Here is a 13,135-nt window from a genome sequence, read left to right as displayed (position 1 = left end):
CTAAACATCTAGGAAGTGGGTGATTTGTTTATGGATACATCGTTAACATATTTTAGATACACAAGATGTTCATACAGGCAGGTCATTTAAAGTCCTCAATGATGAGAAATTATTTTTGCTTAAAAAACCCCTCCCAAAAAAAAAAAAAAAAAAAAAAAAAAAAAAAAATATATATATATATATATATATATATATATATATATATATATATATATATATATATATATATATATATATATATGAAGGAAGGGCACAATCTAAGTAAACATCCCCATAGCCATCATAAGCATGATTCATTTCATAAACCTAAAGTTTAAATTTACCACTGAACAAAGTGTGCAGGCATTTTTAGCTGCTGTCTGTTTCTATGAGGCAGTGAAGCCGGTCATGTTATTGAAACACTTACTCACAAGTTACATGCCAACCAACTACACCTAGTTTTGTTGGTATTAAAGAGATTATGTTAAGGACTAAAATACTATATCGATATCACTATCATACGGTTTACTGTAAAGTGCTCTTTGTTCTAATGCAGGAATAATGCAGTGGTATCTTCTTCATATGGATGATGTAGATTTGTGAGTAGTGAAGTGTTTTCACCATAAACATCTAGGATGTGGACGAGCTGTTTGTGGACAAATTTGTAAGTACTTTTGTTCTTGTCATTGACAAGCTCAAATGACCTATAGAGGAAGGTTGAATATATTATAATACAAATTTACACCTGCCACATCTCTACTGTAGACTCCTCCTTTTCAGGTACATGGGTTGCTAGTATGTCTCTAAAGTGGCTAATGAGAGCTAAGGGTTGCACATTAAACTCTATACTTGTTTTTGGAGGTTCACCACAAGAACATGGTGAGTAGCCAATATGTCTCATGCACTATCAAAATGTTATTTATAGTGTTGCAAAAAAGAGTCGCTTTTTTCACATAAGCAGGTACCTTTCCTTTTAAGTTATTATTATTATTATTATTATTATTATTATTTTGCAAAACCCAAAACTTAAAAAGGTTTATGTTTAAGATAAAACTCCTTCTTAGTTTGGTTTATAAACTAAGGCTGTAAGAACAATCTATCATTCCTCCACAGCAGGAATGATCTGAATGATCCTTTTAAGAATAATGTGTTATTACATGCTGCTGTTAAATTTAAATGAGAATAGTCCTGGTGGAAGACGAATCCCATTCTTTAAAAAAAGTGTTCTTTAGAATGTCTCAGTGCTTGCCCTGCTGCCGATTTCCAGAACAAGTTCTTGTTGAAAGCTTGATGTGTCCACGCTGTGGTGTGTTACAACCATTAGGCAGCTGTTTCCCAAATCCACGTTTGATTTGAATATGTATCTTGTTGGTCCATCAATTCTAACCAGTGAGAGGAGTTGATAACTTGCAGAGCAAAATAAATGAGTTTTGCTGTCATGGTTTAAAACAAAAATAACAGGGCAATCATAAAAGGCATGGCAGACAGTGTGGATAGTCAGCTAGATGAAGTCAGGAGTCAGGAAATAGAAGGTAGAATAGAAAATGAAAAGTACTAGGGAAAAGAGAAACAAAAGTCCAGAAATATGCCGTTAAAGACCCAGGGAACCTAAACCTGTGTTTCTAATTTGGTTAATCCTGCTCTTTGGGGTGCATTATGACAATATACAGTTTTTCTTATGAAAGTTGTTCCAAAGTATAGTAAATTACTAATTTATTTCTCCAGAATCTTTCTCCTTGTGATGTAAAATAGTTGGCTAAAGTTTAGGTAAGATTTATTCTCAGCATTCAGAAAGCTGATCCCCCCCCCCCCCCCCCCCCCCCGCACACTCTTTCCTGCTTTCTCACTCTCTTCCGATCTGAGCAAATTCACTAGTGAGTGAAAATGATCTAGTCGAAGCTGTAGCCAAATGTATAGTATACTGCAAGTTGCATGTTTGGGACAGATCTACCAAGGGTGTATGCACAGCTGTTTTCAAGCTGAAACCTCTGCTGTAATATTGGTACACATGGATCAGTATGCTGTAGTGATTGCATAGCAGTAGCAGATTTTACACAGACATAAATTTAATATTGTAGATCACATGGTCTCATGAAAATCAGGCCATCACAGTGACACTGAGATTGAATCTTGAACAATGATGAGTTTATTTAAAAAACAAAAGCCTACCAATTAATCAGTACCCTTCAATAAGGCTTCTCTATTGCCTGAACCTCAAAATGATTTGTACTGGTATGTTTATTGGTAGGTTCTCACAAGTACAGCTGTATTACTTAAAATGCTCTGTCCCTGTGCCATTACATTTGGCGATTCTTAATTAGAGTAGCATGCAGTAAGACTGTGATGGTGTGCTGTCAATCAAAGCATGCTCACTGGAACATTAAAACCACACCCAGACAGTTCTTAGCTATGACCAATAAATTTGTTGTTTTTTGAGCAGTGTTTTATTACATTTATGTTCAGTTTTGTAGCTGATATTGTAATTAATATATAGTTCTGGGTGTATAGTATTATATATTCTGATTTCAGTGTTTTTCATTACTTTGGTGTTACATGCTTTTTTACATCACCAGTGTTGATGTAAGGCCTCAGAGCGTTAATTCAAAATGTATGTTTAATATCATACAAACATTTTTAATACTTTGCAATATATTTCCTGGGTCTTTTAGAACGAACACAGGGAAGGTTTCAAGGCTATGCTGTGGTAACTAAAAAGGTAATGTAGCAAGGCAGGAACAGCCAGATGCTTCTGAATAAAAGTGACTGATTGTTAAGTGACAACAGGATAATCCAAAAATGTAGTCAAAGAGTCTTAAGGAAAAACCAGAAGAGCAGGATTGCCAAACCAAAGCAGCATCATAAAAGACAGTCCAGGTGAAAGCAAAAACAAAAACAAAAAGACAATCCAAACATCTGATAAATCCAGATAGAGGTAAATCCAAAAACAGGCAAAGGAAACAAAACCAGTCAATACACAAGTGCAATGATACACAAAAAAACTGCTTTGGATGATCTGAATAACACGGGCAATACTTCCCAAAAACAGGAAAGAAATGCAGTCTTTATAAGAAGAATAAATGAGGGGCAGGTGGGCCCAGTCAGTCCTCCAGGGATGATGATCTTGAGACCTTCATCTGATTGGGTGATTCCTGAGTATGGCGGTCCACCTTACTCCCCTAGGGATTTTGGGGAGTGGCGTGTACACCCTGAATGCTTTGCTTGTTGGCTAGGGCTGCATGACACTCATCCACATGTGTAGGGGGCTTGGGGTTTCTCCATGCCTTGGTTTTACATCTGATGGCAAATCTGTGTTTTCCAAGTCACTGGGAAACTGTTTTACCCTCAAGACCAATGTACTGTGATGTTTTACTGTGAAGTTTTCCTTGTTACTGATGATGTACTTCCCTGTAGAATTCAGTTCCAGTTTGAATGTAATGCCTGATAATGGTTTGGTAAAGCAGTTATTATTAGCAGGATGATATGTGCTATATGATGTTTGGAGCTAAACTAAAATAGATCTTCAAAAGCAGGGTGGAAGACCACTGTTCTATCATCATCATCATCAACATTATCATCATTATTATCATCAATATGTATTATTATTTTTATTGTTATTTTGTTGTTGTTGTTGTTGTTGTTGTTGTTGTTGTTGTTGTTGTATGCATGCACAGATACTCCACTTGTTTTAAAAATGGAACTTGGTGTTGTCTAAGCCTCCTACCCCCAGATCAGAGATCTGAAACTGCATACTAAGCATCCTGAAGGCAACAATGGAAAATATGTAAATTAATTTCAGGTGAGTTCCACTACAACATACTCTGTTTTAAAACAAAGCATCTACCGCAACAACAATAGTGCTATTATTATTATTATTATTATTATTATTATTATTATTATTATTATTATTATTATTATTATTATTATTTGATTGTCTACCTGGGTACTGGATATTCTTTCTTTTCAGCTTCATGTTGTTTAGCATTTGTTGTTTACATTTGTTATGAAAACTTTGCCAGGCAAAAATGAATAAATAGATAGAAATGGAACATGCAAAGTGACACAGTATAAGGCTGCATTTGTAGAGTGTCTATGGAACACAGGGACTAAGGCAAATATTTTCAGTGCCATTTTCAGATTTCATTGTGATGTGGCAGATAAAGTACAGTGGAAGAAGTGGATACTATAAAATACACAGCTGCCTCAGGGTGGTGAGGATTTTTTGAGCTATAGATTTACCAAGATTGTCAGTGTCATATCATATCATATGATGTGTGGAAATATAGTTGCACATTTAAGCTTTTAACTAGTCCAAAAGTCCAAAAAATGAAACCTATTGATTTATTATATGAATAAGCGAGACACATAAAGCACTGCAGATGTCCAGCTTCTGTGATATCTTGTATTTATTTATCATACAAATAAATATATGTCATATATTTATACAACCTTAAATGTGTTCCTTGTCAGAAAGCCCAACAGAGAGATGTGTTCACAGATGTGTATGCAGAGGAATGGATTGTAGGGAGTGGAAAAAAGTTTTGGGGCTATTGTAAGGTTGTTCCTTCATTTAATAATATGTCTCCTTGGCCACCCAGCCTATGAAGAGAAATAGAGAAACACACTCTATAATGTCATGAAAAATAAAGAGCACATCATACACTTGATTATCCACAATATATTCACCTAGACCTTGTGAGTGTAGAGTAAAGAGGAGAAATCATTGAGTCTAGGTGCATTTGGTAGCAGACACACCATGCCTAGTAAAGTAGTTTTATATAATTGTTTGAGTATAGAGTTGCTACTGGTCATTACAGGACTATTATAACTATTATCAGTAAAACTTGTTGGCAGATTTGACACCACTATTCACCCCTATTCATTTAATCCATGTTCATGTTGTTTAATCTCACTTATCAGATATGATATATGAGTCTATGGGGTCTCTTGCTGTCTCACAGATTTGTGGTAAACCATCATACTCAAGAAGAATTAGAACAGTTAATTTGCTGAGTGTTTACATTAGACCTGAAATATCCCATGAATAGTGTGAGGCGCAGGGGTATGAATTCTTACCTTCTGGGTTTCGCCTAAGTAGGTACCTTCTTCCCTCATCATAGAAGAAGATAAGCAGCGCATATGGTACGCCACAAAGCAACCATGCTGGTCTGCAATGTAACAACAACAGTTCATTCAGTTAACTCATTGCCTGCATAGTAACACAGGCTTAAGGTAGAAACAATTGTGCTATCATGAGACCTAGAAAAAGTTAAAATATTATTACAGTACATTAATATTATTAAAATGTGACATCTGGGTGTAACCCATAATGCATAATGTTTGATGTGAGCATACATTGGAGATTTCTGCTTTTATAGGAACAAGTATTCATAAACACAGAGAGAATCAAAGTTTTAGTTTCAAATAGCAAGTGTATGCAATATTTGACTAGGATGCAACAGTAGACATTTGCAATGTTTTCATAATCAGGGACATGGGAAACTTACTCAGGTGGATACATTTTTAGGGCAACATCCATTCCTGGGCAGTAAGCCAGGAAGAGTGCTACTCCCATCTCCTCTACAAGACCCAAGTAGAGCACTTTGTTTTTTCTGTGTATGAGAATAAATTTCAGTATGGTAAATTTGTCGGAATTGTAAATGCCCTACAATCTTATTATTATTTTTTACTTTTGCTTTGGTAAAATTAGTTCCATACCGCATTCCCTGCTGTACAATGGAATTAACTCTGGTTTTACAGATGATCGTGTCTGCCACTTGCACCACCACAATACTGACAAAGTATGCTGTGTGGCATGTGTATTCCAGAACCTTTCTGCTCTCATATGTCTGCAATGGAGATATAGTGTAACTAGAAAAATACAGTTCTTTTATCCACATTGATTCATTCACTTGTTATAAGTACCCATTGCTGGCCGTAGCTGTCTTCCAGGTCATTGTAATCCATATTGTCCCACGTGATGCGTAGTCCTACTAAGAACAATGGCATAAAGCCGTTCTCAGCAAGGATAACAAAATAAGTGAAGAACCCTGCTGCCGCCTGCATCATCCCTGGGAGGGAAGAGGAACGTTTCATGAAAATGAACATTTTTCAATGCGATCTGAAACAAACGGCTTTGTCTGATCAGTGCATTCCTACCAATTTGGCCGTATGCCATACTGATGAGTCGTTCATTCACCAGTTTGTCTGTTTTAGCATTTCTGGGCTGCCTCTTCATAATGTCACTCTCAGCAGCCTCATAAGCCAAAGAAATAGCTGGTACCTGTGAAAGACACAATATAGTATAGTGTAATTCGAATGGTATATTTAGTATAATTACTTATATTTACCTGAAATTACATCATGGTAGTTTGAGGATACTTATTTACCATGTCAGTTCCCAGATCGATGCATAGGATAGTGATAGTGCCCAAGGGAAGAGGAATGCCAGCAGTTACGAAGAAAAGAAATGGTGTCATCTCAGGGATTTTACTGGTCAGGGTGTACGCAATGGATTTCTTCAAGTTGTCAAAGATAAGACGACCTAGTAAGAGAATCCCATTTTGAAACAAACATGAACATCTTTAAAGTGTAAAATATCTTTCAGATTAAACATTTTCTACCTTCCTCAACACCAGTCACAATGGAGGCAAAGTTGTCATCAAGGAGAATCATATCAGCTGCCTGCTTGGAGACATCAGATCCTGCGATGCCCATAGCAACACCAATATCAGCCTTCTTCAGAGCAGGAGAATCATTAACACCATCACCTGTCACAGCCACAATGGCACCCTGTGGATATAAAAAATACAGTTATTCTTGTATTAAATTTTATTTCTGCATTCTTTTAACCATTTGCATTTTCAAAGTGTACATGGATAATTCAGTCCTGGTACCTGTCGCTGACAGCCTTCAACAATGATGAGCTTTTGCTGTGGAGATGTTCTCGCAAACACAATCTCAGTATGGTTTCTCAAGAGGTCATCCAGGTCTTCTGGACTCATGTCCTTCAACTGTCCTCCATGGACCACACAGGCCTTTGCTTCTCTGGAAATATATTTATCATTAGTCTAATTATCAATAAAATTAAATCCATAATAGTTTTAGTTCTCCAATTAATTATAATTAATAATAGGTAATGGTGAAATGTGTTACATATGTCACCATCATATTTGTGTATGTAGCACTCTTCATAGTTGCAAAAATTTCTTAGTGCTTTATACAGGCAAAGTTAAACATTACATTTTATTTCATAAAGTAAGCAAAGTAATTAAATGTTATAAATTTCTAAACATGTGCTTTTGTATCTGTATCTGTAAAATGGATAGAGCAATTGTACTTTATTTTACTGTACCTAGGGTCAACCTCTTCAACAGGGATGTTCAGACGAGCAGCAATATCTTCCACAGTCTCTGTGTTCTCAGAGATGATACCCACACCCTTAGCAATGGCTTTAGCTGTGATTGGATGATCACCAGTTACCATGATAACCTAGAAATACACGAAGATGTTGAGAAGCATTATTGCTTTAGTATATTCTGGTGCTTGAAGAAATAGCAGCATAGAGGTTTACCTTGATTCCAGCAGTCCTGCACTTGGCTACTGCATCTGGTACAGCAGCACGAGGAGGATCAATCATAGATATTAGGCCAATAAAGCACAGGTTCTCACTGGGAAAGTTAATCTCATCAATGTCAAATACAAATCCTTCAGGGAACTCATTATCAGGCAGGTTGAAATGGCAGAAACCTGTAAGATTGAACATAAATAAAAGTATAGGATACGATTTTATATATATATATATATATATATATATATATATATATATATATATATATATATATATATATATATAAATAAGAGCACTTAAAATTGGACGTATGGGTTCAAAGGTGAATATTGAATTTTCTTACTAAAATTTGTTCTTAGGATTAATTTTCTTTATCAGCTGGCCAGGTGCCAATTTAAATGTTAAGTGTTCATTGTTTTAAAATGAATTGTTTTGATTAAGTGAGAGCTACCTCCCACTTACCTATTTATCCAAGTATGGAAATTATGTAACGTTTGGGCTAAATTTTGAATCAAATTTTATAAAGTATAGGTCTGGTTTAAATTTCAGTAATGTAGGAGAGGCAAATCCTCATCTGCAAAGCATCTGAATATAGGATATGTTCTAACAACTTAAACTGCTGTTAGATGTTAAAATAAAGGGACTACATCCATGAAAATGTCAATTGTTTTAAAAGGAAAAGATAAAGATCAGCAATGTAATGTGCCTGAGAATAGGGAATGTCAGAAAAAAGGGAATGTCTAGCAATAGGAGGGTGTATGCTACTTGATAATAAAGCACACCTATGACTCTTTCTCCAAGACCGCCTAGAGTCATATATGCATTCTGGAAAGTATCCTTTATTTCATCATCCAAGGGCTGCTCTTTTCCCTGAAGCATGATAGTTGAACATCGGTCCAGAATCTTCTCAGGTGCGCCTTTCATTAATAGCACATGCTTGGTTTCTGCAGGATTTGGGTTCTTGTGGATTGAGAGCTAGCAAAACACACATTAAATTGCTGTTAGAACATATTCCCTTGAAAATGTTTAAAGATATATTAAATTAAAACCAGCAAATAAAAAAGTACCTTGTACCTGGTATTTGTTTGTGGAGTTGAAGGGGATCTCAGCCATCTTTGGGTACTTGTATCTCATGTCCTTCACTGAACCAGAGCAGAGCTCAATACACTTCAGGAAAGCTGTCTCTGAAGCATCACCTGCAGTTTTTCTCTGTGAAAGGGGAAAATATCTATATTCAGAGGTGCCGAGTATTCACCTCAAAAGTCCAGATAGGCTGCAAGTTTGAATTCAACCCCAGCAATTAATATTATTAATTATTAATTTTTCATTATTATTCATTTGTTCTTCAATGCAATGACATTCAAAGACTGTCACTTCATCTCTTACTAGTCCATTTTATTGATTCTGATTTGACATGTAAGTCTTACAATAATCACAAATGACATATTTAGGAATGGATATTCAGTTGTTGTAAAAAAGGCCAAATGTACCACCAGTTATTTCAAAATATCTTGTGCTATACAATATACCTTTATGAAAGCAAACATGTCTACACCATGTTTTCTTTGCTAAACATTTTGTAGTGCTGTAGTAGACAAATGCAAAGCCTACATAAAACATGAATTAGTGCTGAGGATTGTTTAGCAATATGTAACAGAAAATAGCCATGTATCCAGACAGACCTTAAGAATGGGAACATTGCTTTGATTAGCAAGAAATTCAGCACGGTTGCACAGGCCAGCTACACGAGCCAGGGCTGACCATGTAGGAGAGCTTCTGTCAAAAGAGGTTCCACTCTGGTTCTCTGTAGTGTCCATTTCATGGATCTGGTTGTCAAACCACATGTGAGCCACAGTCATTCGGTTCTGAGTAAGGGTTCCTGTCTTGTCTGAGCAGATGGTGGAGGTGGAGCCAAGAGTTTCCACAGCTTCAAGATTCTTCACTAGGCAGTTCTTCTTGGCCATACGTTTGGCAGTCAGCGTTAAACATACCTGCAATTAGCAGAATTAACAGAAACCTGAACATATTGGTCATGAGCACATTAGACAATTAAGAGACCTAATTTCAGTGTAGCGTATACATTTTTTCATAAAGTAAGACTTACAGTGACAGTAGCAAGCAGACCCTCAGGCACGTTGGCAACAATGATTCCAATAAGGAAAATTACAGCTTCCAGCCAGCCATATCCAAGGATGAGGGACAGGGTGCAGAAGGTCACACCCAGAAAAATAGCCACAGTGGTGATAATGTGGATAAAGTGTTCTATCTCTATGGCAATTGGGGTCTTCCCAACTTCTAGGCTTGAGGCAAGAGTAGCAATTCGGCCCATCACAGTGCGATCACCAGTGCTGATAACAACACCTGTTGCAGAACCTAAGGAAGAATTGTATATTTCATTGTGTGTTTCCTTCTTAGATATAACCAAATAATGAATGGACATCTTAGCTTGACTGTCCCCAACAATATCTTTTTATAATATACATTCAATGACCAGTGTATTTTCTCCACCTCTATTAAGCATTTTATAAGTGTATGATTACAGAATGTATCACACTTGTTGGCACACACAGTTTGTAATCCATCTTCTATTCCAATCCTCACTGTCTACTACTAAAGAACTAGAAGACTAGATATTATTTGGTTGGCAGACCATTCTACTGACATAGTAGGTGCATGGTTGTGGATGTTGAGCTGGTGTAAGGTACACCAGTTTTAAATATGGCCCACCACCCAAAAATATCCAGCCAATAGAAACTGACCACTGATGAAGAGTCAGAGAATATTTAACACATTATCCATAAGAAATATTAAATGAGTACCTTGAACTTCAAGTAGTAAGTGAGCAGAGTGTAAAACACAGATTATTCAGTTAATGTGATGTACGTACAATTTTGAATGTTAAACTACTATATAATTATTTTTATATGGTACCTTCCACACAGTTTGTTGAAAAGAACACAATATTTTTTGTCTCAAGTGGATTCTCATGGGAGAATTCAGAAGAACGAGGTTGGGGCTCAGATTCTCCTGTAAGGGAAGAGTTGTCCACCTAAGAAATTATTAAAGAAATTAATTCATTATTCATGATCAACATAAATGAAAGAAAATTACTTAAGCTATTTTACTGTAAAACAAATCCTGTTTAATCAGAAAGTTTTGAGATTTCTTAGCAACTTAGCTCTGGTCTAACATTTCAGAAAGTATAAATTCATCTGCTTTAGTTAATTGCCTATAATATAAGTGCAAAATTGTGATGTGATTATTGCTGAATGTTTCTTTTATTGACGATTAGTGGTTTATTGACACTAATATGCTATTTAGTATATTTGTTATGGTGTTCTTATGACCTTGCATCCATGTGAAGAAATGATGCGTAGATCAGCAGGGATGCGGTCACCACCCTTAATCTCCACAACATCACCAGTAACCACTTCTTCGACTTTAATGTGCTTCTTTTCACCATCCCGAACCACTAAAGCATGCTACATAACCAAAATACCACCAAATGATACTTTATACAGGTAGTATAAAGGTAACCAGTGAAACTGTTATTTCTGTATATTTTTTAATACCTGTGGAACGAGATTCTTGAAGGATTCCATGATCTTTGAACTTTTAGCCTCCTGATAGTATGAGAAGCACCCAGTGATTATTACCACAGAAGCAAGAGCAGCACCCAGGTACAGCTAATGAGGAGAGAAAGATACAGATCATCAGACAATTTTAAATATAGTAATGACATAAGCTATATAAAATGCTTTATATGAGTAAAATTTATTGTATGTTGCCATTAAATTCTTAAAAGAATAAAACAAAATATGCTTCTCACATTATCATTTGTTGGCTCACTCTCTGTGGTAAGCTGTACTATGAAAGCCACAAAACAGAGAAAAGCACCAATCCACAGCAGAGTGCAGAATCCCCCAAAGAGCTGTTTACAGAACTTCACCCATTCAGGAGTTGTAGGAGGGGGGGTCAATGCATTGGGCCCATCACGGGCCAGGATCTCCTTTGCATGGGAACTAGACAAACCCTTACATGAATAAATAAAAAAAAGATTTTCTAAATGAATAAAACAAGAGTATTAAAAGACATTTTACACACACACACACACACACACACACACACACACACACACACACACACACACACACACAATATATATATATATATATATATATATATATATATATATATATATATATATATATATATATATATATATATATATATATATAGGTTTCTAGAGAAACAGTGCTTCAACAGCTGTGGAAACAAACATTCTGTTTACTCAGAAACCTTGTGTACCTAACTGCAATTTTGACTATCTATATATAGTAATTTTTGTTTTGCTTACCCTGTTAAGATCTGTACTGTATTTTTGCTGGAGTTCATCCAAGGTTAGCTTGTGATCATCCTGCAAGGTCACAAGTGCAAAAACTGGTACCACATTTCCACAAAAATATTAAAAGTGTAGCTTCATCACAGCATTTGAAAGAGTAGCCATCTGTGTATGTTAAATGATAAAAATCCAGAGTCTTACCAGATCCAGCTCTTTCTTTAGGTCACTGACATTCTCCTCATTCTTCCCATTATTGTTTGTGGCCTTGTACTTGTTCTTTTCTCTCTGTAAAAAAATCATAAATAACAAAAAAAGAAAATCTCAAAATGAGAGAAGTGTATTATAGCAGTAAAAAAGTGCTATAACAAAATGGTAAGACTATTAGGTCCACTCACTTCCTGTCCCATTTTATTTCTTCTATTAAGAATCCACTGTTGGCTGTTGGTAAATTACAGTGCTTCCCTTCCAGTGTTCCTGTCTGAGTCTCTACAGACACATCACAGAATCTGTTTCTCCAAACAAGGTCCACAAATCTTTATACCCCATCAACTCTCTGACGGATGGGGTTTGGATAAAACTGAACATACGGGTAGGTCTTTTGTTCTAAATGACAACTACGCAAAGGAAGCAAAGGTCTTCCCTAAACATCTGAGATGTTTGTGTACATGTTTTTAAAGTATTTTTGATACACATTGCACCTATAAGGAGCGGTGGCCTCTCAGTAACTACAACTAAGTGCAAAATGTACTTCCAGTGATCCCTGGAAATATAATTCTATTCCAAGAAACACACCACTACCATGAAAACACCGTCTTGATGGTATTCTCTACTGAAAGCTAATCTATTAAGTTTTAGTATAAATGGAGCAATATATTTTGTTCATGTGCAATCATTTTTGTTGTTTCTCTTTCTGTGTTTTACAATTTCTCCCAGATTAATCACTTCTAATATACAAGTATACTTTCCTCTCACACAACAGCACAATATGTCAACAAGTTCAACTAGCTTGGTCTGGTGCACTGGTGTGCATTGGGACATGTCAAATGAACTCTTAAGGAGTTAAATTTTAGGCATAACATTGGTCATATATGGAAAAGAAGAGCAAGACAGGTTTTTTTGTTGTTGTAATGAAAAGTAAAGCACGATCCAGACATTATATTAAGTACTAACAACAGAAGATTATTAAGATTACATTAGTAATCTAAGAAATCTTACTAAGAGTTACTAAGATTATTAACAACAGAAGT

At 35.9% G+C, this 13,135-nt stretch overlaps 1 protein-coding gene across 1 annotated transcript; it reads right to left on the bottom strand.

The window, feature by feature from the left end:
- Positions 1-4,358: 4,358 nt before the first annotated feature.
- On the bottom strand, positions 4,359-12,438 carry LOC113582622 (sodium/potassium-transporting ATPase subunit alpha-1-like). Its single transcript, XM_035535018.2, has 22 exons — positions 12,284-12,438; positions 12,090-12,173; positions 11,904-11,963; positions 11,376-11,579; positions 11,119-11,232; positions 10,894-11,028; positions 10,478-10,595; positions 9,651-9,919; positions 9,229-9,537; positions 8,621-8,755; positions 8,329-8,521; positions 7,550-7,725; positions 7,331-7,467; positions 6,873-7,023; positions 6,600-6,768; positions 6,366-6,520; positions 6,136-6,259; positions 5,902-6,047; positions 5,695-5,825; positions 5,484-5,588; positions 5,053-5,144; positions 4,359-4,575 (listed from the first exon to the last, which is right to left on the bottom strand). The coding sequence occupies exons 1-22, from the start codon at positions 12,293-12,295 to the stop codon at positions 4,547-4,549; spliced, it is 3,048 nt and encodes a 1,015-aa protein (XP_035390911.1). The 5' UTR covers positions 12,296-12,438; the 3' UTR covers positions 4,359-4,546.
- Positions 12,439-13,135: the final 697 nt, after the last annotated feature.

This window comes from Electrophorus electricus, chromosome 18, assembly GCF_041902795.1.
Source record: "Electrophorus electricus isolate QZ-2024a chromosome 18, ASM4190279v1, whole genome shotgun sequence".
Taxonomy (NCBI): Eukaryota; Metazoa; Chordata; class Actinopteri; order Gymnotiformes; family Gymnotidae; genus Electrophorus; species Electrophorus electricus.
Note: the sequence above shows the minus strand (reverse complement) of the source record. Positions and strands in the feature narration are given on the sequence as shown.

Excerpts from the sequence above, each read along its gene's own strand:
- LOC113582622 (XM_035535018.2), bottom strand. Across the intron at positions 7,726-8,328 it reads TCTTGGAGAAAGAGTCATAG|GTTTCTGCCATTTCAACCTG; the intron begins GTGTGCTTTATT and ends TCAATCTTACAG. Across the intron at positions 6,260-6,365 it reads TCGATCTGGGAACTGACATG|GTACCAGCTATTTCTTTGGC; the intron begins GTAAATAAGTAT and ends TGTCTTTCACAG.